The sequence below is a fragment of the Passer domesticus genome, chromosome 5, assembly GCF_036417665.1.
Source record: "Passer domesticus isolate bPasDom1 chromosome 5, bPasDom1.hap1, whole genome shotgun sequence".
In the NCBI taxonomy this organism is placed as follows: Eukaryota; Metazoa; Chordata; class Aves; order Passeriformes; family Passeridae; genus Passer; species Passer domesticus.
In genome coordinates this window covers 6,540,389-6,567,626 of record NC_087478.1, presented here as the reverse complement: position 1 = coordinate 6,567,626, position 27,238 = coordinate 6,540,389, and the positions used below count along the sequence as shown (strand labels likewise).

Below are 27,238 nucleotides of genomic sequence, written 5' to 3'. Positions count from 1 at the left end.
GAAATGTTGGCAGTCATGAAGTTTCTCCCCAGTCAAAGCCAGAAAGTGCAAGAAAAGCAATGAAACCCTCACCTCTGGTTCAGTTCCGTTAACAAATACAACTAGTGACTCTTGGCCAGTTCTTGAATTCCTTAATGGGATTATTATTCATTCATGCTGGCCTCGGTGAAATTTGGGATACAAGTATTAATCTTAGATTGCAATGAGAATTGTAATAACAAGAGAGCTTGTTATTACAAGGCATAGAGGCCACACAGAAAGAATATCCAGTCCTGATCCTCCCAAAATAAATCAGATCTAACTCCTCCTGGAGTGAGGCAGAAGTACATCCTTACTGTGGACTGTGCCTTCCAAGAAATTATAAGCCTCTATCCAAACATCCATGTAAAGCTGTTTTAACTCTTCCTTGACCAAAACTCTTTGTCTGCCTCTAGTGAGGGATGAAAGGAGCACGGTTAACATCTGTGATCATCCTGCTTAGCTTTAGGTTCCAAAGAAGGAACCTCATTTTAAAAGGCTAAAATTAGGTATGAACATTTCTCTGAATGTTTTTTGCCAATTTTGTGCTTTGTCCAAAGCAAAGGATCATCACCATAGAATAACCATAGAATGATTTGGGTTGGAAGAGACCTTAAAGACCATTTAATTTCAACCTCCCTAGTAAGTCCCAGCTAACTGAACACTTCTAGCAATGGGGAGTCCACAGCTTCTGTGGACAATCTGTTCCAGTCCCTCTTCACTCTCACAGGAAATAATTTCTTCTCCATATCTAATGTAAATCTACTCTCTCTCATGTCCTCCTATAAGTCTTTCTCCTTGTAGACCTTGGCTTATATAAGATATGACCTTATATAAGAACATAGGACAAAGTTTGCACAGGTTTTAGAAAAAACATGAATTCACTAGGAATTGTTGAAGTTATTCATGTTTGTCTTTCTTCTGCTTTGTCGTTATGTCGGAGATTTGGCACCACAGAGCAACTCCTTGCAAGGAGAAGTGTCACAGACATGCACTGTGCTTCATCCAACAACTCATATGGGCCTTCATCAGAGCACCAGCACTGTTCCAGATATTCTAAATAGGGCCTGTGTCTTTCCTTCCCTTCATTAACAAGGAATTCCCCCATCACACTAGCAGGCCATGAATTATTCCAGCAGAGGGATTGAGGACCAAGCTGGACAGACTGCAAATTCACTTCTGTTGGCAATCAGATGGCTGCAAGTCCATTTGCTGTCAGCACTGAAAAGAATAAAGACAAAGCCCATGCTAGAGAAAGCTGTTTCCTGCACAGTGCTGGGCAGAAGGTGACAGGCTACAAGTGACAAGGTCCCCAGGGTGTCCCAAAGCAATCGGTGAATGGAGACACAGTGAGACACCAAACCATGCACGGCTTTACCCAGCGTCTCATCTCTTCTTTCATAATTTGTGCTAAATACCTCTCTAAATTTTGAGTTAAGCTGTTGTTGCCATAGCAATGGCCATTTAGAGTGAGAGAATGCAGTGCGTGTGTTGGGGGTGTGAGGCTCTGCCTCCTCTCATAAAAATATAAGTCTGCATGTACATACACTGCTGTGGAGATGCATGAAAGGAGCCAAGCAAGGAGTTTGCATCAGATCTGAGGGAGGGACAGGTGGCATGGAAAGAGGAAATCTTGGTGCAGGTTGGAGCTGTTTGTTCCAGGATGAACCTGGAAAGAGCTGAGTACTAAAGTGAAATGAGCCTGAGTGATAACTGACTGACATTTCATTTCTTAGCAGTAGAAGTCACTCCCTTGCTCAGGACAAGGCATGTTCGTTGCTGCCTTCATGAGATAAATCTTTGCAGAAACAGGAAAAAAATTGCTTTCTCTGGTTTATTTTCATTAAAAATAACTCTTGCTGCTAGCTCTTTAACAGGAAATGCTTTTAAGCAATCTACTCCCACTATTTATACAAGTTTGTTTACCAGGGCACAAGCTGAAAAAAAGTCAATAAATAATGCAGGCATTATATTACCTAATTTTAGATCCACTTCTAAGATTTTTCAACACTCCTAGCACTAGCATTTTTAGTGGTCACAACAGGAGAGATTCAGAACCTGTGAGGTTTATTCCTCACTTTATACCATCTCTCTGTTGGGTGAGGAAACGTCTTAAATAGTAACTGCTAGGGCAAGATCCCACTCATATCCCTGAGCCTGCTTCCCTGAGGACTTTGGCAGAGATCCATCTTCCTCCAACTAAATTTGGCTTAGAAGTGGAGTCAAGCATCACCTTGATCAGCAAGTGCCGGCAGGATCTGAAGTGTTTTGGGAATTCTCAGCCTGAGAGTGAGATTTAGGCACCTGAAGCACTAACTGATGAAGAAGAGCAGTCCATTTGTGTCACTGTCTGGGCCTCAAGTCCCACATTTGAAGTCCCACATTTGACTGATTGCAAACAATCTTTTTAAAGTCCATAAATTCATAGCAGGGCATCCAAGTTTGATAATGTAGCCATAAACTTTTTTGACATATCTTGTCCCTCCATGAGCCCAGACAGGATCATGAATCAGGATTAACATTCCAGGTTCCTGTAAGAATACCTGATTTAAGCTTTGAAAATAATCCAGGGCCCAAAAGAAAGTCATAAATATGAGTATTTTTGAAGTATAGCTCTGTATTTGCCTGTTTCTCAGTAAATGGCAGCCACCAGCTCCTGCTCCATGTCAGTGACATAAGGACATGCCTAGTGCATGGCAGACTGAGGTATTGTTCCCACTTCCAGTACTACCTTCTGGTGGAGGTAAGGCACTCTTGTGCTTCTCTTTGCAATCTGGAAATGAAAAAAGCAAAGAGGATCTATCAGCCAGCAAACCCCACAGGCTTCAGTAGTTTACTGATTTACAACAGCTGCAAAACAAATTCTGTAAAATTTTTAGTACAATCCAGTTCCGACAAATATCTGAGGGCAGCTTTTGTTTCTAGAAAACTTCTGAGACTTTTGTAATTAGAACTATAAAGGCAGTAAGCACAATTCACAATCAATTATGTTTTATTAATGTTTTTTTAATACACGCCACAGCCCAGTAATCATGGAGCTGTTCAACAATGTTGATCTAAAGTCAGCTAATAGCAGGATGTAATTTGTGGCCGTCTCTGCTCACTTACAAAACACTTGCTCCGTTAATTGTGATTTCACACTCGGCTGAATGCTGCTGCCTGGAGGTAACATTCATGTGATGGAAGAGTTACCAGTCTGGGCTCTGGGGGGGAGGGTGTAGTGGGGTGGAGGAGGGAAGGATCATTTCAACAGAGGCTACGGTTGCTAAATTTTTAATCCTTTTATATTTTAAAAGAAGGAAAGAAAACAATTAAATATCAAAAAGCTACAACCCACTGCTAAATAGGTCTTTCTTAAAAATCTGAACATTCTTTCCATGTTTTGATCCCTTTCTATTGCTTTGTGTTGTTACCAGGAACATGACCAAACAAGTGGCCAGTAGGTGAAACCCTGCCTTGACCTCATATTGTAGATGCTGGGAATACCCAAAGAAGGAGCACATCTTTTCATTAGAAATATTTCAGTGTCTTTGGGGGTCCCAGAGACACCTGGCATGTTTCTTAACTAGAATAAGCAGGCTATTCTCCTGGAGAAGGTCAGAAGTGCCCAAAATGTTGCCATATGTCAGTGAGCAAGTTCAGCACATGGAGTCTCATCACTGAATGGTTGGTCAGTGGTGATGAGACAAGAGCTCAGCCCTGCACAGGCATGGGCAAGGCAGCAGCTCCTGCTCTAAGTGCTCGTGGTGAATATGTCAGAGGGAGAAATATTGCCTCAATCATATCAGAAGAACCATCTTAACCTGGAAAATTTCCAGCTGAGTGCTTGGTATGGCTGTGGCAAACTGGGAGATACAGCTCAGACCAGACAGGGATGGGAGCACCAGCCTGGGAAGGTTTTTATTTGACTCATCACTAGACTGGGGCAGGGAGAAGAAGCCACAGAGGGGACTTTGCCCACTGCTTGCCATCACCTCCGCTATTCCAGTTTCTCCCATCCTGAGCTGTGATGTGGACAGTTCCATGCCAGGTTAGAGTGCTGCTACTTGGGGGTCCAAGCCAGGATTGGGTCCCATCAGAACAGGCTGAGTGGCCGCAGAAATTACCACACATGCAGCCAGAGAGGAAAAAGGGTGCACACTGCTGCTCTGTGAGCCTGGTGTGACTCTGAGGCTGCCAGCCAAAACCTCAACAGAACCAGTAGTAGCAAAGGACTCTCTGCCTTCCACTTATGCAGAGGCTCAGCCATATTTTCTGTATTGCCAAAATGCGGGGAAAACATCTTGGCACAATAGTAAGAGTGAAATCTGGCAGCTCGCTCCGGAGGGAGCCAAGAATGCCCAGGCAGAGCACCTCAGCTGGAACACGGGTTCAGGGGAGATCCAGCCTCAAGGAAAACCCTGAAGGCATTGCAGAAAGCTGAGAAGTGATTAGGAGCACAAAGCAACAACATCTCTGTGTGAGCAGAAAAAATAGATGGTTAAGAATCAATTAAGAGGGAAAGGTTAAATACGTGTCTAAAGAGTAAATGCACAGATACTCCTTGGGGGGCTATACTTTGGATGGTGTTAACTTCACTCAGTTAAGCCTCACTTGCATTAAGCACAAGTGTTAAAGCTTCTCTTAGCTAAATATTTCATCCCCAGGACATGACACTGAAAACATCAGGTTTATTCTGGGCAAGACTGCTCCACACTTATGCCATCACCTCTCTCACCCAACCTTTGACACTGCTGACCTCAGCCTGGTGCTGGTGCTCCCACACCACCCAGGAGGAATAATTGCAGTGACATCCACAGGTCACAGAAGGCAGCTGCTCCTGTGTCCCCAGAGGCTTTATACTCCATTTTTTCCTTTTCCATGCCTTTCTGGGATCACAGGTGAAGGCTGAGACTAAAGTCAACTAACACACAATCAATAAGCACACAGCACTTGCCTGTTCATTGCAGTCACTGCTGGTGGCCTTTCAGCTGTCACCAAAGCCTGGAAGAAATAAGCAGATGGACAAAATGCAGTAGGGTTCAGCTGATTCCAAAGAAGACACAAGGGAAGGTGGTGGGACTTTCAAAGGTCTAACCCTGCATTACATCAAGATCATTACACCACAAATTGTCCAGATGGCACCGAGCCTCGGGCTCACGGCTGGACTTCTCAGTGCACTTGGATGTACTCATTGTCAGAGCAGGGAGAAACTCCAAGGATTTAGGAGCCTGCATGGTCTGACCCAGAGCTCTGCCTCTGGTGGTCTGCTCATTTTAACTCCTCCTGCGACCAAACTCACTTTGAAAGAACTCAGTGCCAAATGCTCTCATGTATTTTAACAAATAACAGAAACTCATATTTCCACACCATATTAATGTCTGGCAATCTTCAGGGGCTCCTTGTTCCTCACCAGAATAAATTAATACCTCTAGTTCTAATCTATAGAGTTATTTAATATCTGGAAACTTAAAGAGTAGCACAGCAAAGACATCTGTTTTCCCATGTGATTAATATTTTAAATCCTTTTTTCCTGAAACAGGATATCATAGATCTCTGAGGAGAGGGCTGGGCATCTGCTGTATGTTGACATTGTAGAAGACATAAAGCATCAGATGTTGATGCTAACACAGTACAAATAGTAACACAGTGTTCTGAATTTTTCTTCTTGTTCTAAAGCAACAGAATATAAGTTTTTATTTTAAGACTGATGATTTACTTCTACTCTGAGGTATTATCTCTTGCTTTATATGTCTTTAAACTGAAATTTCCCCTGAAATTTTAGGGCTTTTCAAACTCTTTTACAATATACTAGACATGGCATGAACTTGTATGATTTGTAGCCTCATGCTGCTGCTGGTGTTAATTGCAATAATTAATGTTTTTCATGTACAGGTTTTCAAGATGAAATGAAATTCCCAAAATCACCTAATTGGAAAGCCATTTTTGTCATTTTTCACAAGGCAGGAAAAAAAATCTGAGGTGTAACAGCCAACAATTGAAATTTAAAGCACTTTGATTAATTTTTAGCAAATTTATATGTCAGCAGCTGATTAACATTTCATGAAGGAACTTCTCCATTTCCACAGAAAAAATTTACTTGTTTTTTCCACCTCACCACGTGTTTGCAAATTTTCCCTGGTTTGTTTGTTTCTTTGTTTTCTTTTATGTCCTGATTTAAGCTACCAGATTTCAGACAGCCAAATTCAGGGTGTGAGCAATTTGTGTGCTTGGCACAGGTCTGTCACTGTAAGCTTTGGGTCACTTTACAAATATTTCTCCTCCAGAGGTGACAACATCTCTAATCATAATTGGCAAGGAGACCCAAGCTTGTCTGTCACTTTTTTCTGATTAAAGACATTATACTTCAGTGCAGTTCTCATTAGGTATTAAGGTCAAGTTCTGCCAGGGCACATATAAATGTGATAAATGTGTTGGATGATCTATGCTACTGTGCAAGTTATCCATGATCTCTGAGAGAAAGAAATCTTGGAATTCAGCTTCTTGTGCCACTTTTGAAAGACACATTTGAATTTTGAGCTGAAATTTGAATGATTTCAGAAATTTTCTTCCTTAAGATAAAATTTGTAGGGCACAGCAAAGGCTCAGGGAAAGATGCTTCTCTGATGGGTGACCTTGGAGAAAGATCTATTGATGAAACTATTAGCTTCAATATTTGTAAAATGCCACAAGAGCACAGGTGTGGTGGGAACCTCCTCTGTGACCTTACACTGGACATGGTTCTCCTCCACAGAAAGTTTACGAAGGACAGCAGGTGACACCGAGCTGGCATATGGCTCCAGGCACCACAATAACACATTATAGCTCTGAATAATGCAGTATAAATCCTCAGCTGCCAAGGGGGAGCCACCCACAATAAAGCTAAACATAATCTTCTCCAGCACCCACGTCAGCTCTTGTTGCATCCTTTGTCAGGAAGCTGCATAAACAGATGAGCCCTGCAAAACACTGTGAGAGGGAGTAAATGTGGGGAAATTTAGGATCTAGCACATGGTAGGGAGGAGAGGAAACCTCTCCAGAGTTTTAGCCCTGTCATGTAGATTGTCCTATTTGTTAATTAATGGTGTTGAAAAATAGCTGGGCAATCTGAAGTGCCTCAGCTCTGTAAGGCTTCCCTTTTAACTGGAAGATTGGAAAATGCATGGCTGCTGGGTGCTGGATTGCCAGTACCAAGCATTGGTGCTGGTATGATGGAAGGCATGGACAAAATTGCCACTGACGTACGAGCAATAATGCTTGATTTATAAGTCACCTGGCTAAATGAAAGATTCAGCTGCAATTCTCTTTGAAGTTTGACACCTACAAGACAAATAGGCTGAAAATGCTTAGTCTGATAAGAATTCATCTCTGAACCAACAGCACAGGTGGACCTGCTCCATGAGCTGCAGACAGAAGGCCTGCACAGGACCAGAGCTGACATGTGAATATAGCTCTGGAAGACAGATTTAATTTTGGAGATGATATCAGTGGGGTACTGAACACAGAAACCCCAGACCCCAAACCTCTTTCTCATTTTAGTTGCTTTCACAGAAACAAGAATGTGCCCATCCTTAGTAAATAAGCAAATTTACACCAAGAAATAGTAAATTTGTGTGATCAACTTTTTACACACAGAGAAATAATCCACCAAAGCTGATGATTCAGACCTAGAGGCAAGTGGATTTTCAGTGAGAGAAGTACAGCTGCTATTGTACACAAGTGAGTTGCTTTCAGAAAGGGATATGCTGAGTGTCCCGCAAGGGCAGATGTGACTTCCCCCTGTGGGCTTCTTATGGTGGAAAGAGAAGGGGCTCTGGAGTGCCAAATGAAGATGTTTCACAAGTTGAGTGTTTCTGGCTAAAGTTCAGATAGAGCAATGCTGGCAGAAACCCTCTGGTGCAGACATGGAAACTTTTCTCCTTCAGCCTGTTTATTTTTCATGTTGATATTTACATTGCTTCTACACCCAGACTCTACTTCTATTTCCACCAGAGATCCAAAGGCTGTAGGGCAGGAATGCAGTACTAACAGAACACCTAGAACAACACAACCCTGCCTGTAGCTGACATTATATCTTTAAATATAAACAAAAAATAAAAGCATTTCCAGTTGACCAGCAAGCACTTCTTTGTGAAATATCCCAGAAACATGCTTTTAGTAGAAGACAGTACTGCAAAAGCCAGTAGGAGTGGTCAGTACAGTGAAATCACCTCAGGAAGGATATGATCAGTGATATCTTCACCGTGTTTAAGAGGAGGAATATGGGCTGTATCAGCCTGGAATAGGTACCAAATGTTTGTATATATAGTCCTGAGTTACACAAGCTGCAGAGAAAGCATGTGGGAGGCACACACCAGAGAGAACAGGAGAGGGACTGAGCTACAAGCCCACCTCTGTGATCTGCTTTAAAATAGTCTCCATCCCACCCAGATGTTCAGTGTCACCTCAGTGATGCTGCTCACTGACCACCCAAATCTGCCTCACAGCTTCCTTCAGGAGTCCCACCCATGAGGAACCCTGCAGGCACCCATCCCTCACAACGCACAGGGGAAACCTCCCCTTTGCATGAACACCTTCATTCTGAGCCTCTGCATCCCTGGTGCCCAGCAGGACACTGCAATGCCACCACACAGGCAGCAGTGCACAGGCTGCCAAGTCTGATGAAGGAGAGAAGCACATTTTATACCAGAAGCTGTGGTTTTGTTTACTGTCTCTTTATAAAGACAGGATTTGAACACATAAAATAGGATATTTTTCCTGGGAAGCAGGACTCTGCATCTGTGCTGTCACCCTGTAGTCTCAAAAGCCCCCTGATAAGCTCAGAACTCCACAGGCCCTGGGGAGGGTAACACAATCAGTGTAGGTGGGTGGCCCCACCCATGAACAACCCTCACCAAGCAGTGTGTCCCCAGATAGAGCAGTGGGGAGTCACCTCTATTCTCCAACCTGAATGGAGTTCCCACTACCTCCTCCTTTCACATCCCTGGACACCTTCAGACCAGTGCTGTCAATGCTAAGGGGCAAGGAAGAATCAGAGAAATGGTCATTCCCAATGCTCATCTACTTGGATCGCCCCTTGGGTTCTGCAGGGACTGATCCCTTGCTGTGCCATCACTGATTCCAGTTTCCCTCAGCAATACCATTGTAACAAGCATACGTGACAGAACACGGAAATCCTTTGTATTTTTTGTTGAGGAAATCAGTTGTCCATGTGCAATGCTGAAATAATTTTCAGTACCTTTCTATCTTGTTGATGTATCAGAGACACACACGTTCCTGAGACATGGAGGAGCTGCAAGGTGAAAGGCAATGCCATTTACAGAAACCAGCACCTATGAAGGAGTCAAGGGAATGAGAGCATCCTCCCTGCTGTAGCTCTAGGTATGTCCCAGGGTAGTTTTAGAAAACCGTCTAGAGGGCCTCATTTTAACGCTTTTCTTGGGGAAATTCAGTTGTTCCTGGTAGTGTTGAAGAGCTGTTGAAAGCAGATTGGTTTAATATGACCTTATAAGAGACTCACATAAAGGCCAGAGGGAGCAGTAGGAAACAAGGGAGGTTTACTGCTAAGGTATCAGAGGAGCACTGGGAAAGATCAAAGTTTGATCTTGGCTGTGCTGACGACCTTAGGTAAGTCACTCAACAACAAGCTTGGAAAAACTTGTTAGGAAGTTTTTCAGACTCAGTGTCTCAGTGGGAACCAGGGGGTTCAGGGCACAGTTGACCTTTCCAAATTTTGATAGTGATTGTGAGTGCAGAGCAAATCAAAATCTGAATTTAGAATCTTCTGAGAATCTTAATTCATCTCTCTGTGTCTCTTTTTCTCCCAAGCGTAAAACAGGAAAAACAAATATTTTGCCACTGTTATAAAGCTAAATGTATGAATGTTAGCTGAGATACAGTGGCAACAGAAGCCACAGAGGTAAATAAGATGGATATTGCATTAAAAAATCCCAAGTCCTGTTTTTATCTAAACAGTGGATTACTGATGAAAACAATGGAACTGAATTATTAACCACACAACCATTTATGTGACAAATGTCACCTTTTTGTCTGATAATGATTTCCAGTGGGATAGTACCACCATTTTATATATCCTGTGTACACTTGAATAATGTTTGGCACATTAGAGTCTGATTCAGAAAGTACTGCTGAATACAGTCAACATCATTACTTCTGTTAAAAATTAATTACCAGAAAATATATTTTCTGGACCTGTTTAGTAATCCAGAGGTGATAAACAAACTAGCTTGCTTAAAGAACATTTAGGGATGAGGGAGCCTTTTGTCCATTGACATTTCTGAATGGAAAATTCTGCTGAGACAGTCTGCAGCTCAGACTGTTCAGATAGCAGAGGGAGACCTTTAACAGTGCATCTGACCCATTACTGATTTATGAGAGAACAATGTTGGAATAAATATGAACAAAAATCTATCCTTTCACTCAATTTGGTACAGCAATGTTGAAATTGTACTAGGATAAACAACCGCCCTGCAATAACCATGCTCATTCATTATTCAGTGTTAAATCTTAATTGTTGCTGATTTCAATTTCTTTGTGCTAAGTGTTTCTAAATTATAAATAACCCTGCAACTCTAATAGTATATACTCTGTTAAGGAAAAGGTAAGTACAGAAATAAATTATTAAAGTGTTCTGCTTAACTGTTGCCACACAAGTCATCTCAGGATTGGGAGATCAAGGCATCCACTTTGATAAATTTGAAGAGATATTGACAAGGAGTCTATGGACATGTCATGAATCTGTGCTGCATAAATAGACTTCACATATGTATATATATTTACAAAATTGTTACATTTTGATCTTCACTTTCTCTTTTTCAGGTCATTGGCAAACTGTCCTGACCTTAGTGAGAGTAAAATCATATCCTAAGTACACACATCACTGCTGTGCTCTCCCTTTGATCTGAGCACTGAGCTGCGATTAACATTAAAGAGAGAAAGTCTAGCCACAAGCATTTTCATGCCCTGAGCAAGCATCAAACATGAGACCCCTTCTTGTCATGTCTCTTAGTCTCTTCTTTCATGTCTCTCTTACTTATTTATGTATTTACCTTAATTTGCTTGGAAGAGTTTTGTTTGCCTCAAGGAGGGATTGTTGGGTGGTTAAGGCACCCCACATCCTTGTGTCTCCTTTTCCTTTTCTAATTCTTTCCATCTCTTCTTTAGAGGCCCAGTGGAAAGACCTGTTGGCTTGTTCTTCACTGGCCTGTGGAACAGCACTTCATATCTGGCAATGGATCAGAAGGACTGAAGAGCATTTTTGCTCCCACCAATGTTTCTTAGAGCTGCTAAAACAGGACCAATGAAGATGTTCACCAGACTCCAAGTCCTTGCGCTAGCTTTATTTTCCAAAGGAGTTTTCCTTTCCTTAAGTGACCACAGCTTTGTCAGAAAGGAAATTAAGATAGAGGGAGACCTGGTCTTAGGAGGCTTATTCCCAATCAAGGAAAAAGGCACTGGGATAGAAGAATGTGGGAGAATCAATGAAGACCGAGGCATCCAGCGCTTGGAGGCCATGCTGTTTGCTATTGATGAAATCAACAAAGACAACTATTTGCTGCCAGGAATTAAGCTTGGAGTTCACATCTTGGACACATGTTCCAGGGATACGTATGCCTTAGAACAGTCTCTGGAGTTTGTCAGGGCATCTTTGACTAAAGTGGATGAAACAGAGTACATGTGCCCTGATGGCTCGTATGCCATCCAAGAGAATTTGCCACTGCTCATTGCAGGAGTCATTGGTGGTTCCTACAGCAGCGTCTCCATACAGGTGAGTCACAGCAGCCCCACCAGGTGAGAACTGTTTATCTCCAGTTCCAGTGAGAGAACCACTGCTTGTGTAAGTTTGCCAATAAAGCAAGTCTTAGCTTGATCACTTTACCCTAGGGGTCAAGCTAGCATATGATTTTTACTGAATTTACATTAGTTTGATTCACTCTTTAAAACACTTACTTCAAACCTCCAGCAGTTGTCCACTTCTTCTAATTATGTTGTATCCTGAAGGCATCTGAAGTTTCCAAAAGTCAGTATTTATTTCGAACTTTGCATTTGATGACACTTTCTACAGCTCTAAGTGCAGATATATGTTCACATAAATCATAAATGATACCACCTGTGTGTCTGAATACATGTGTTCCTGCCATGCTGCATGTTCATAACATTTGTCATTTTAACAACAGATATTTAAAATTTAAAAATAAATCCTTGTCTTAGTGGGGTTTCCCAAGGCTCACTGTTGGGGCCAGACCTGTTTAATGTCTTTACCAGTGTCCTGGGTGAGAAGACCAAGTGTACCCTCAGTCAGTTTGCAGGTGACACTCAGCTGGGCAGGAGTGCTGATCTGCTGGAGAGTAGGAAGACTCTGTAGACTGAATCAACAGACTGAGGTCAAAGGTATGAGGTTCAATAAGGCCAAGTACAGGTCCTGCACTTGGGTCACAACAACCCCCTGAAGGACAACAGGCTGGGAGAAGAGTGGCTGGAAAGCGTCCCAGCAGGAAAGGACCTGGGGGTGCTGGTTGACAGCGGCTGAACATGAGCCAGGTGTGCCCAGGTGGCCAAGAAACCAGTGGAATCCTGACTTGTACCAACAATGGTGTGTCCAGCAGGAGCAGGGCAGGGACCTCTGTACTGGGGACTGGTGAGGCCACACCTCACACCCTGTGCCCAGTTCTGGGCCACTCACTGCAACACTGAGGTGCTGGAGCATGTCCAGAGAAAGGCAACAGAGATGGTGGAGGTTCTACAGAGAAAGATGGTGGAGTCTCATCCTGAAGGAGCTGGGGATGTTTAGCCTAAAGAGGAGGTTGGAGGGAACCTTATAACTACAAACACCTGAAGGGAAGTTGTAGCCAGATGAGGGGTGTCCTCTTCTCCCCAGCAACCAGTGGCAGGTTGAGAGAAAATGGCTTCAAGCTGCGCTAAGTGAGGTTCAAGTTGGACATCAGGAAGAATTTCTTCACAGAAAGGGTTGTTAAGCCTTGGAACAGATTCCCCAGGGAGGGAGGTGGTGGAGTCATCATCCCTGGATATATTAAAGAAATTACTGGATGTGGCACTCAGTGCCAAGGTCTGGCTGACATGGTGGTGATCAGTCAAAGGTTGGACTCTATAATCTTGGAGATATTTTCCAACCTAAATGATTCTGTGATTCTGTGGTCACATTATTTTTGGTCAAAACAAGCCAGTTCACATGACTCCTAATCACAAGTGGGTGCTGTCTTAAGCCCAGACTGACGTAGACTAAGGCCCTGAATCTGGTATTTCTTCATGGTCAGATGCAGGTTTCCAAAGGCATCAAGTCTTGACAGTGCAGGATGTTTTTTCAGTCAGTGTGGGACTTTTTTCCAGACTGAGCACAGGCTTTAATCGCTGCACCAGTGTCAACAACAAGAAGAGTTCTTGCGTACTGCAGACTATCCCAGCAGTGACAGAAAGCCCACAGAACCTCATTTCCCTGTTTCATAAATAGGCCAAGAGTTCATCCAATGTTCATTTCAAGCAGAATGACTCTGGGGAGCTGGTTGCTGCTCTTGTGAAGGCATTAAATCCCATCAGTTGGGAGCATGGTCAGATCCCATAGGACATGCACGAGCACAGAAGAATTTAAAGAAATTTTGGTTTATTTTCTTTTGTATTCCAGTATGCAACTCATTTGTGTATTCACAGTAGGGAATATAAGGGCAAATCCTTACCCATACTCCAGAAGAACAGTTTTTGCAGAGCAGAACCTCAACCATCTCTTGTAGTGGAAGTGGTTTTGTCCCTCTGTGGACCAGCTAGCAGAGCAGGAATGTATCTTTCATCAGTCATGTGGATCTGATCACTTGGAGCACAAAGAACAGGTAAGTTTCAGGCTGCAAAAGAGACATCTGAAGGGGGAAAATGTCAGCTATAGAACCTTGGGCAGCACAAACTGTTAAGGAAATAATTTTTCATTGTCTCATCCAATCACACAAAGAGTACATCAAATGAAACCAGAAAATAGTAGGTTGTTGTGGATGCTAAAAGCTGAATGAGTTCCTGAAGTGACTAGAAACAAAAATAAGAAATTCCATAAGATGCCTCCTTTGGTTCAGCAGTTCCCTGAGCTACAGCTGTCTGAAGGCTGGCAAAATATTTTGAAGCATCATACGACTGCCCTATCCCACTGGTGGAGGAATGGGAGTTTTTTTGCTGTACCTTTGTGGCCAGTGTGTTTCTCAGTCCACCCTAAGTTCAAGTGTGTCTAAAGGACATGAAGATATAAGGTAGCCTAAAAGACATATCTATAAAAGTAGTTACAGCAGAGAAGATGGTGCTCCCAGAAACCCAGGAGGAGACAGATCACATTTCTAAAGTACTCTGTGGCCTCTTGCACAACATCTGTCGGCCTATCCCTTTGAAGCCCATTTCTGGTGATCACTGATCTAATACTAAATGCATTTCTGAGGCAGTAGATTGGATGCAGCACACATCAAATATACATAATAGACTGTATATAGATGTTTCACATCCCAAAATCTTAAGTTTGGAGCAGCTGTCCAATGGAAATTTGAAGTCCTGATTAGAGATTTTCTCAATCAGTACATGTAAAAAATGGTAATATTGCTGTATGAAAATCTGTAGGTCATCCAATTTTCGAAACCTAAGGAGGATGATGGGACAATACTTATAGTTAGTATTACTCAATGATCTTCCTTAAACTTGTCAATATTTTTTCAAATGTAAGGTCTTAACACAGTTCTTCAGAGAAGCAAATAGTTTCACAAATCATTTAATTTGTCATCAAGCATCTTCCATTTTTTTCTTCTAGAAAAAAGTATTCTGTTCTTTATTTTCTCTTTACATGGATTGTGTTGGCCTTCCTTCAGTCTCTCTTTACTAGCTTTCCTCTAGATTTCATACCATCTAGAAAAGATGTAATTAAGCACTAGAAAATACATAATTAAGTCATTCATTCCCATTGCCCATCCTGTTAAGATAGTCAGTCACAAGTTCTCTTTCAAAAGAAAATCCCTGTCAAGAATAATAGACATGGCAGACTCAAGCCTGAAATTGTAAGGACTTTCAGGCATTGAAGACAAGCATTTTGGTGCCATACCAATTTCAGAGCCAGTCACCTGGACAGAATAGCTCCAGTAACAACTGGAATCACACCACTGCTGAAAGTCAAAATATTTCACCAGGGGTGTGTGTGCAAGGCTCAGCACCCCCTTGCCCTGTGTTTTCAAGCAGCATCCAGGATGCTGGATGCTTCCAGATGTAGCTCTGGCAAGCATTTTTCTTTTGCTGAGAGCTGTAAATACCATAAAGTCTACAGTGCAGTTTCTTAGCCTTAAAATAAAACATGCTGAGTTCTTCAGACAAAAATTATTTCTGCCCTTTTTTTTCCTCTCCTGTGAATTTGTCTTTATATTTCAATATTTTTTCTTCCCCTCCCTTCGCCCTCCCTCTCCTGGTTTTTTCTGGACAGCTGTCTGCCAAATCACTTCATGATGCTCCTGCTGTCAGATTTGTACTTCTTTCATTACCCTTCCACTAAGGAATAAAAGATTTTGCTGGTAAATCAGCAATGAACACCTTCCCCACTGAGTCAGTATGTGCGATAGGCACTTTTTACAGAGACTAAAAACAACAAGAGAATGCAGAATGCTTAATTATTTTCTGGTCAGACTAGGCTATTACCGTTAATGATGATCTGGATAATTAGTTTTTAGATGTTGTGTTTAAATTAGCAGTGAGCCCAATCTGCACAGCATTTGATTCTTCAAAACTCGGGCCAGGATATTCTTAGTCAATGGAAAAGCTCATGTTTAAAAAAAATTAAAAAGCTGTTTTCATGAAATAAAATTCTGATTTGAGTTGCATCTAGAATCAGGAAGCGAAAAATTCAAAATTTGGAGAGTTTTCTTTTGGGCTCATGGCTTTTCATCTGAGCCAGGTTATCCACTCTTTCTTAGTTTACAACAGAAATTTCAAACATATTTTCCTTGAAGAGATTGACACAGTAAAAATTATAAGAAAAAGAGACAGCATTCATTTGTAGAGGAGCACCTGCATAGCCAATTCCAATTCCACATTTAAGATACTTAGGTCAGCTCTTTCCAGGAAGAGCATGTGGAAGCAGGAATACTTTTATTCAAGTGCTGGATTTGTTCTTCCCTCTTTCTGAAAACTGGATTCTTCTGAAAATGAAGACTAGAGTCCATTCCCTTCAGTCAGCTCTTAGAAAAATTAAAACATGCCTTTAGGTGGGCTGAATTTTTAATTTCTATGTATAATATACTGACATGGATGTAAAGATTGTCGATTGACTGTCACCTGGCTGTCAACCCACAAGACCTCCAGATCATGACCATGAAAGTTATTTCCAATTTAGATCCTCATCCAGAAAAAATGACAGAACAGAAACCAGTGCCCTGCTGTCTTCTCTTCAGTTCCTTGCTGTGTCTCAAGTAAACTGTAACAAAACCACTTCAGCAGGTTTAACGGTGCATTGCTGCTATCACAAAAGCTAAAGCCACTCCTAAGTGAGTGACCATCTGGCATGAAATTCAAAATATGTACTCATTTACTGGCAATCTTTTCCTGGCTGTCATTTCTCCTTAGCCACAAAAGTCTGCCAAGGGCTCATGGAGCCTGAAAGCTAATCACCTTCATTTCCTTCCTCCAAGGATAAACCATCTTTCAACCAGAGTCTTAACAATAGCTCCTGACTTCCATCACCACTGAAAATCATGTAAAATCCTTAAATGGACCAAAAAATAAACAAAACATAGCACACGGTTCTATGTCCCACTGTGCATTGATCCCACAGGGATATGGGCAGGAGACATGTGCAGGGGGTTTCAGAGGTTTACCAGGCTCCACACACCATTTGTGCTGTGTACTGACAGCTTCTGGTGATTTTGTGCGTGTGAAAGTAAACAAGATCCTGATTAAAAAATCCATTCTGTGAGATGGACCACCTACCACCAGCATTAAGCTACACATGCACTGCGCTTGCCAGATTCCATGTGTCTCCTTTAAGCTCTTTCCTCTTTTATCTCTGTTCTTTCCCCTCTTTTCATCACCTCTCAGCCCAATCCTTGCTGTTTTATCTCTGTTCTTTCCCTTCTTTCCACCACCTCTCAGCCAGACCCTTGCTGTTTGTTCCTCTCTTTGTTTCTAGTCCACATTCAGAACCTGAAAGCCACTAGGCTGAGATTTTCAAATGCCCCAAGAACACTGAGCATTTATTTCCTAGAGATTTCAAAGGAATATGGGTACCTCCCTCTGGCTTCTCTGAAAATCCCACAGTAACCAATTACTTTGTAGTCATTTTGATTTGAGGCTATAATTTTTATTTCTTAAGTGTGTGCATTTTGTCTTTTTGCTAAGAGGAAGTTGTAAGGCTTTACAGGGATAGATAAGTAACCACTGAGATCACAGGTAAGAAGGAAGGAGCTCTACCATACAATGAGAGAATCATAGAATTGCTGAGGTTGGAAAAGACCTCTAAGATTATTGAATGGCACCTTTAACCCAGCACTGCCATGTCCGCCATTAAACCATGTTCCCAAGTGCCACATCTACATGTTTTGTGAATACTTCCAGAGCTGGTGAATCCATCACATCCCTGGGCAGCCTGTTCCAAAGCCTGACCACCGATTCAGTGAATAAATTTTTCAGTGAAAAAACCTCCCCTTGCTCAACTTGAGACCCCTTCCTTTTTTCCTATCATTTGTTACGTGGGAGAAGAGACCTACCCTCACCTGGCTGCAATCTCCTTCCAGGGAGTTGCAGAGAGCAATAAACTCTTCCAAGCAGGAAAGGATGTCACTACAAGAGAAAGTGGCCAAAACTAAGAAGTAGCTAGGGTCACCTAGATATCACCTATACTCATTCTACCCCTTCTGACTAGGCCTTACTCTACACTCATTCTACCCTTTCTGACTAGAATTTACTCATCAGTTAACGAGTCTCAAATGACCATATTTATCACTGATAGCTCCTTGAACTCCAGAAGTAATTCCATGTTCCTTTAGAACCAACAGCCCCAGTTTTAGTACCTTTTCCGGTCACGTGTAAATGGGACTTGAGTCACAGGCAGGTTTATGAAGTCTCAGAGAAGAGTTGCACTCTCATGCAAAGCAAGGTCTCCTGCACAGGTCTCTTTTCAGGGTGCAGGTTTGGTGCTCAGCTTACTTCACTGCAACAGTAATGCTGTATGGAGTCAGAGTGCATATATGACAGCTCACTGTGCCATCCCCTGCAGGAAAAAAGAAAAAAATATTTCCAAACAATTCCTTCAAAGCACAGCATTTCTCTGCATGCCCTCCATGGTTTACTTTTTATTGCACAGGACAGACACAAATATAAAAAGAAATTCCCAGGTCCTGTGCAGAAATCCTAGCTGTTATTCTGACAGTATTCCTTATTTCTGATGTTCATTTTGCAGATGAAGTTATTCCACAGTTCAAACACTGCTTCTCTGTGTGTGGCAGCTACTGAGTCCACTGCAAACATTTAGCTGTATTTTTCCCAACTTCATTGCCTAAATTTTCAGGAGAAGAGCAAGGCTAAAATTAATGTTTCCTTCACCCCTCTTCCCGCTAACAAAAAATGCCAGGCATTTTTTATTTGTTTGATAGTAAATTATCTTTTCCTGAGTTACCTTTTGGAAGCAATTATATTAATGAACATTACTACAAAGTAGGAAACAGGCTACTTAAAACCAAAGGAGAAATCTGATGGAAACCACTGCTTCAGTCCTGCAATGCACCAGAAGATTCCACAGGAGAACAAGCCAGGCTGGGACTCCTAAATAACCTCACTGCATCTGGTTGAGTTCCTTACAAGTGACCTTTAATGCTTTAAAAAACTGGGATATTGGCATTCCCAGTGATCTTCTGTGTCAGTGCTTGGGGTTCTGATGAAGCCAAATTGGTGCTTTCTGCTGCAGGTCATGACACAGCCCCTGTGCAGTCACTGCCTTCATTAGTGCTTATTATGGTATCCCACAGATGGCACCCTTAGTTTAAAAATGGGCCAAGGAGAGATGATGTTCCAGGCTGATAAAGGTTTTTCAGTTCTGAAAGCAGCGAGATCCTTAAGGTCCTAATTTCTCTTTGAAAACAAATTAGCTTGGAGTAAATATTTTCTTGGGTCCAAGGTGAGCAGCTGCATGTTCATCACTGAACTCTCCTCCTCCCAAATACTTCCAAATTATATGAATATGCCAGAAGTGTCCAGACTTAGTCACTCTGAGTCACATTGTCCCCAGGTAGGAACCTACTAAATCCCAAGGGAACAAGGAAAATTATGGTACACCCCAGTTTTTCAATATTGCTCATATTTATTGCCAGGCTGGAAGCTCACAGCCTGCTGGGCTGTATCTGCAGAACATAGCCAGTACAGAGATGGGAATAAATATTTCTGTTTATTCTATTGTCATTGGACCACATCTACAGTATTACCTCTAACTTTGGGTCCCTTGGTAAAAAGAAGATTCAATAAATACAAATATAATAATGGGAAGGAGAATCTGGAGCACAAACCCTACAGGAAGAAATTGAGGGAACTGCACATGTTTAGCCTGGAGAAGGTTTGATGGGAAACTAATATCAGCTTTTCAGTATCTACAGGTTTGTTCTCAGGAACACAAAGTGAATGTCTTTATCAACATGACGCAGGACCAGAGGATAGAAGAAAATATTAATAAATTGAAAAATGGGTGAGTGTAACCTGAGAAAAAATGTACATTCCAGGAGTTGAGACCATGGGGAGACTGCACAGGCCAGTGGAGACTGTTGGCTAGAGAAGGACCTCCTTTGGTCTTTACCTTAGGTGTATGTCTGCCACCTCCCACACACCCACAACCCAACCCATTCAGAACCAGTGTTTCTTTCCTGCCTTTCTAAAATAACTCTTTCTGCCAAACTTTTGGTATATTTTTAGATTTAAGAAACAATAAATGTTTAAATCAGGAAAAAAAGGTCTGTATTATATATTGGTATGAATGCTTTAGATGCAGTTTGACTTCCAGCTGCCCAAATAAAAACAAAAAGCCAACAAGGTAAATTACCATCATTTAGGAACTGGATAAAACATACACTAGCTGCAGTCCATGTTCTTTCCAAGCAAGACTCAGGCCCTGTGTTATAGCAATGAAATTAGGAAAAACCTTGGGACATGGCTTTGCCATGGTCTTGCTGTGGGAATCTGGACTTGCAACTTATTCCCAGAAATAGAAAGACTTTCTCAGGAGACTCAAGGCAACAGAAGAATCTCCATTAGGACAGATGGCAGCGCAGAGAAACAGAAATTTACCTAGTTTCTCAGTAGACAAAAAACTCCTACCTTAATTTTATTCTGCTCCACAGCCTAATTTATTGTCTGTTCAGAGTAGCTCTTCCCTGTCTCAAAGGAGATCTGTGAAATTAGATTCATTAAGCCATGTTAAGTGCCATGAGACTCTCTCATGGTTAAATTTCAGAAGGGCAGAGAGCACTGTCATCTAACAAGGGACCTCCTCTGTCCAACAAATGTGCAATACACACTTGTGAGTTATGGTAAAGACACTCTACCTGTTCCAGCACTTCTGAGATTTATCTTTTCTTTTCTCCAAAATGTTTCCTGTGTTTTCCAGTCCTATACACATTCAAAAAAAATTCCACATAATAATCTCAGGGCCATTAGACAGGGAAATTTTTAACAAAAACATTAGAATATATCCTACTGCCAGCAAAAATAAAAATCTTATGAAGGTTAAGAAAGTGTTCTATGAGATTCAATAGATCATAAGATAGATCAAGGTTACTGAGACATAGAGGTGTAACCTATCTGTCCCCATTCACCAGCAGGATTCTTGGATGGCCACAAACACTCCCAGAAACCAGGTCCATGTGTTTGATAGCTGTATCTAATTCATGGCTCCTTGCAGGTGGTTGTTATGAAGCCGTTTTCAGTGTTTTAAGCAAGACTGGCAACATCCCACAGGCATTTATCCTGTCCCTGCAGCTCAGAGAAGCAGAAGTGACAGATGTGGAGAGGGAGAGGGACACTGGTCCCCCCTGGCTGTGCCACAGCTACTCCATTTGCAGGATTTTCTGGCCAGTATGTCCCTGTGGCTGGCACTGGACTTACTGCCATGCTCATGCTGGGCAACAAATCCCCCACCAAATCACCATCCCAGCAGCTGAGTGAGAGCCAGGTTTGCCTGGGGAGTGGGCACCTGAGAGTGGCTGCACTAATAAGCAAATAAAGGTTTCCCATCTCTCTGAATGCAGACTCTATTGCCATGCTTTATTCACAGCAAGCTCTGCAAAGTGGCTGGTTTTGTTTGCAGGGGCAGAACATCCAGACTTGTCTTCAAAGGTATCTGCAAAACCCACCAGTTTTGACAGCAAAAAAAACCTGGCTACTACTGCTGCTTAAGTGCCAACATATGGATTTCAGGCACTAATTGCATGCACTATGGCTTGATTAAATTGCTCCCTGGAGTTTTGCCAGAATAAATTATTTCACTGAGCTAAAGCTGGATCTGCACTGCTATTTTGAAGCTGTTCCACACATGCCAAGGCAGCACAGAGCTACACTGAAGGTGTGCCCCAGGTGGTTCAATCTCAGTGCACATAACTCTGGTTTACATACCACTGTCCTCTACCCTGAGAAGACATAGTCTTAGATATCAGCTCCTCTGCAGAACCTGCTAGATCCTGTTAGTCTCTTAACCAGGATAACATTTTCATGATCAAACACTCAGATCAGCACAAAAATGGCTGGGAAAAAGGACTGTTCTGAAATCAATTGTATCAGCTAAGTGCCTGAGACTTGAGCTTTTTTGAAAAATTAGTCCCTAATATCACAACCTTACAATATTCCAGAAAATCCCTGCTTGAGAATTTCAAGAAGAGTGTCCTGATCTGAATTAATAACAGATACAACTTCACTGAACTCCATGAGCAGTAATAGTTCTCAGGGATGATTGGATTATTATCCTTTATGATTAATCAGACTTCTTTGTATTTTTTTTTTAATTTTTAGTCCATGAAAAATCTACCATCTGGACAGCTTTGTAACGAAGAGCTTTACAGCAAACATCTGTAAACACACGAGAACTTTCTTCTCCCAGAGCACAGGAATGAGAATTGCAGGTGTTTGCAGGGACCCTGGAAGACAGTGGCCTCCAAGGCTGAGGGCCCCCATGTAAACTGGGAGAGTAGTTTTATGGATGCTTTTGCTGCTTAGACTAAAAGAAAAAAAAAATTAAATTTTAAAAAGGCACAAACAGGAAAAAAAAAACAAAAAACCAAAAGAAACCAAACTAACTATGAAGCTGCTATATTTGTTAAGAGCACCTTTCTGTGAGCTGAAGACTTGGCCACTCACTGACCAGCATTACCTGAGCTGCTGAAAATGGACTTCTTCTTTAGGCAGTTTGAGGGGGGAAATACAGAACATATGTGTGCATATCTTCATTACCGTTTAGCACAAATAAAATAATTCCTGCTAGAATAAACTGAGACAAGAATAGCAATTCCAGCCCACACAGTTCTGCAGGAAATGTTCCAGAATAGCTACATGGAGCACATTGTTATTACCAAATCGGAGTGCTCTTGAGAGAGGACATGTGAACTAAACCATGTGGATATGTGGGCATGTAATCAAAGTTACAAAGCCACAGGGACTTAACAGTGCTCAAAGCATCCATTGTACCTTGGTGACAGAACAAGCCTCTCTGCCCATCCTGTTGCTTTAAAGCTGTTCTTTTCCATCACCAGATGCAAATTAAATCCCGCACTTGCAGTATAAGGCGGTTTAATGACTGTTACCATCCAGCAGGGAGGTTAAGAACACAACAGCTGCTTTCTGAGGGACAGGAACTCGTTCAGCTGCAGCACTTCCCAGCCTTGTGCCTGTACCCACTGGCAAAACTGCAGTGTCAGCTAAAGCTCAGGATACTCCTTCCAAGCACTGTAGGAAAGGTTTTGTTTTGGCTTAAACTAAAATAAACCACTACCAATATTTTGGGGGTTTTTTGTGAAGGCAAACTTCAACTCAACATCTACAGCTGAGGTGCCAGGACACCTGGTCTTTCCTGGTGTTCCAGAAGGACAGGAGGATAGGAACTTCCTGAAGTCCTCAGTTCCATGTGGCCCAGAGGTTGTGAAAGTCCATGTACGTATATGACTCACAGCAGTCTGGCCCAGATGAGTTTACACCAGTTTACAAGGGCATTAGTTCAGTGTCTGCATCACAGAAAAGACAGAATCTAAATCTATAAAATCCTAAGTCATACAGGTTGCTGAAAAGCAATAAAATTCCTCTGTTTGTGTTTTGGGTTTGTTTTTTTTTTTTTTTTAACCAGACTGTCTAATTTGCTATTAATGTCTGAGCCTTCAAAATTTGCCTCTTCTACAACATATTTTTTAAAACAGTCCTTTGCCTTTGAATTCTTACAGACAATCTGTGGTCAAAGAAACATCTGGGGAAGATTAAAAAAAATTAAAGGATTGGGCAATTTTTGATAAGTTTCCCTTGGGAATCTCAAGTACACTACTGCAGAAATCTCAAGCACATTGTTGCTTTTTAAATGGTTTCATCAGTCTGTACTCTAAGATTAGCTTCAAATTTTATTTACTGGACAGAACTTCCAGTCACCAATCACCTCTTTACCATTTAAGAAACTATAACAGGAAAAAACTACCATAACCTTTCTTCATTTCTTTCCAGATGTGATCAAGAGTTGCACTTCTGTGAGAGCAGCAGAGTAGATTTGGAAATAATTCAGCACTGGACACAGCCAAATATGGAAAAAAAATAAAAAAGAGAAAAAGCAAGACTTTGGACCACATAAATCAAACTGGAAGGACAAATAGAGATTATTTTAAAAATTTATTTTTTATTAAAAACTGTAGGTCAACGTGACATTAGCTCAGCTGGGTAGAGCATGGTGCTTATAATTCCAAAGTTATGGGTTTGGTCCCCATATGGGCCATTCATTTAAAAGCTGGATTCGATGATCCTTGAGGTTGTCTTCCAATTAGGACCATTCAGTGATTCTGTGAGTCTGTGAATCTGTGATTCTGTGGTTCTGTGACATTGTGAAACACTTGAAGAGTACTAACATGCAAAAAATGTGCCATCTCAGCTGGTCTGTAGCCGGAACATCTCAGAAAAAAAAGCTCAAATGAGTAAAAAAGAGGAGAGGAGCGGACTCACCTTGAACAACTGAGATTAGAAAGTTCTGCAAAAGGCCTGTATATTTGTGATATTTGCACAAAACAGAAATTTATGTCTTATTTGGTGCATTTGGTCATCAAATACAATGAATCCTGGAGAAGATGAATCCTAATATGAACAGCAAAGGCATGTAAATCCCCAGGCTTTAGTAAGGAACACAGACTGAAACTGAAAAATATTGTCCATTTGTGTCTAATTATCTGTTGTTTAAACAGGCTGAGTTTCATGAAAACAAAGGTCCATTACAGTCCCAGCAGGACCCAGGGAATTAACTGGGCATCAGAACAGGTTTTGTGCATATGCTCAGTGCAATGCTTTCCCTGGGGTTTGTTGTCAACATCCTCTATCAACACCCTCAATCTGTGATCGTCAGAACATCTCTCATTAAAAAACACTGTCAGTGCCTTTCCCTAAGTGTTTCTGTTCCATTTTATAAATACCCCTCTTTAATAATCTGTGCACCCTGCTTTGTCTCTAGGTGGCAAATTTGCTCAGACTCTTCCAGATCCCTCAGATAAGCTACGCCTCCACCAGCGCCAAGCTGAGCGACAAATCCCGCTACGATTATTTCGCACGGACGGTGCCCCCGGACTTCTACCAAGCAAAAGCCATGGCTGAAATCTTGCGGTTCTTCAACTGGACTTACGTGTCCACGGTGGCTTCCGAAGGAGACTACGGGGAGACGGGGATTGAGGCCTTTGAGCAGGAAGCTCGCCTGCGCAACATCTGCATCGCCACCTCCGAGAAAGTGGGACGGTCCAACATCAGGAAGTCTTACGACGGCGTGATCAGGGAGCTGCTGCAGAAGCCCAATGCCAGGGTGGTGGTGCTCTTCATGCGAGGCGACGACTCCCGGGAGCTCATCGCGGCCGCCAACCGCTTCAACGTGTCCTTCACCTGGATTGCCAGCGACGGGTGGGGAGCGCAGGAGAGCATTGTCAAGGGCAACGAGCACATTGCATCCGGGGCCATAACCTTGGAGCTGGCTTCCCATCCGGTTAAAGAGTTTGACAAGTACTTCCAAAGTCTCAGTCCTTACAACAACAGGCGCAACCCCTGGTTCAAGGATTTCTGGGAGCAAAAGTTCCAGTGCAACCTGCAGAACAGGAAACCGCATAGAAAGGCTTGTGAAAAGCACTTCACCATCAACAGTTCCAACTACGAGCAAGAATCCAAGATCATGTTTGTTGTGAATGCTGTGTATGCAATGGCTCATGCCTTGCATAAAATGCAGAGGACTCTCTGCCCTAACACCACCAAACTCTGTGATGCCATGAAGCATCTGGATGGCAGGAAGCTGTACAAAGATTATCTCCTGAAAGTAAACTTTACAGGTAATGCCTCCTCTTTTGGTACCTACAGAATGTAATTAAGCACTGCAATTAAGGAAATGTTCATCAGTTATGGTAACAGCTAGCCAAATTTCTGGTAGAAACTATTTACACAGTTCAGACCAGGGTGGTACACAGGCAAGGTCGCTCCTGCTATAAGAAGACAGAAAGGAGAAGGAAGAAGTTCTTAATGAGAACCCTAAAAAAGCCAGGGTGATGCTCCTCCTTCTTCCAGCAGAAGGAAGAGATGAAGGCGGCAACAGCTGGTCTTGGCAATGTTGTACTCCATCCTCTAAAATCCCACACACCAACACCCATTTAATTCACAGCCAGGCTGGGCATGTCTGAAAGCCAATGGTCCTTTCACCACCTGCTACACCAGCCAGCTGCCTGCTAATCCCATGCCAAGACTTGGCCCCCTCTCCCTCGCTTTGCTACAAATCTACATAATAGCTGGACCATGGCTAATGTCCTTGCAATAGTAAAGTAATAATTCCTGTCATAGAAGCAGATGTACATAAACTATTTAAATATATGGGGTAGTGCCATTACCTGTTACAGAACCACAGGCTTAATGGCAAAGTATAAAAAAGCTGCATTAAACATGTGCAGAAAGTGCAGGGCTGTGGTCAATCTGGAATGATATGAGCAAACTTCATGGGGACTGGCTGCACGGCACATGGCACCTCTGTGGTTTTGCCACCACATAAAGTTGAGTTTAGCTTTTTTAATTCTATGCCATTACAATATTACACCTTAGCAAAGCTAAATAGATCTACAGAGTAAAAAAGTAAAGTGTAGAACCCTGTATTTTTGTGTAGAACCCTGGTTTCTTGTTTCTTCATGTCTGAGTTTCTTCTGAAGCATCTAGGTCAAACTTGAATTTCTATGTATTACGAAACTGATATTCTCAGTATTACTGCCTGAGTTGATAGTAAGGAAACATCATGCTGTGCTTTGAGTGAGAGATAGCTCCAAGAGGAATTGAAGGATAAACACGTGTAGGACGCAGCATGCTCAGTCCCAAGAGATCTTCAGTAATTGTACAATGCTAATAACACTGAAAACTACATAAACTGTCAAATTGGAGCTTGAACTTTCCCCTCCTTTAGAGATGTTCTCAGCATTTGACTCAGATTACTTCTAGATACTACCAACCACATCCCTGGTGCTTTTCTCTAACTCCCAGTGGGGTGCAGCTGCTGTAGCCAAGTACTCAAGGCAGAATGAAGCAAACTTTTGAGGTTTAGACCTCTAGAAATTAAAAATAATCCTTTCTCCTTGCCCTCCTCACAGCACTTACAACATAGAAGCTCTTTTCTCGCTTGTCTGCACTTATCCTCAGAAATACTTGAAAGTCTTTAAATTGTTGAAATCAATTGGTTTTAGGAGGACAGCACTTCATGGGAGCTGATTCCTGGCATGCTGATCAGGAGGGAAGGCAGTGGTGTGCCTTCCCTCCTGATCAGCATTGTGACATTCACAACTGTAATGACCTACCTAAATGAGTAGGCACTTCAGTCTTTTAAACTTCAATTATTTTGAAGATTTTTCTGACAGTACAGGTATTGTTATGAGCTTAAATGAAAATACTGTTAACAGAGTCCAGCCTTAAGACTAAGCAACCTTTGTTCAAATATAGGATTCTTAACAATTTTTCTAACATGCAGACATTTTTAAGCACC

General features: G+C 42.1%; 1 protein-coding gene across 6 annotated transcripts in view; it reads left to right on the top strand.

Moving 5' to 3' along the window:
* Window positions 1-27,238, top strand: part of GRM3 (glutamate metabotropic receptor 3) — a 102,605-nt gene that overhangs the window by 46,094 nt on the left and 29,273 nt on the right. For 3 of the 6 annotated variants that reach the window (XM_064421848.1, XM_064421845.1, XM_064421844.1), the window contains 3 exons: window positions 9,260-9,378; window positions 11,182-11,785; window positions 24,701-25,556. In XM_064421848.1, coding sequence (XP_064277918.1) covers window positions 11,288-11,785; window positions 24,701-25,556 — 1,354 coding nt within the window. In that variant the 5' untranslated portion in view covers window positions 9,260-9,378; window positions 11,182-11,287. The remainder of the gene's footprint in view (window positions 1-9,259; window positions 9,379-11,181; window positions 11,786-24,700; window positions 25,557-27,238) is intronic. The other 3 variants (XM_064421846.1, XM_064421847.1, XM_064421843.1) reach the window with 1 other exon arrangement.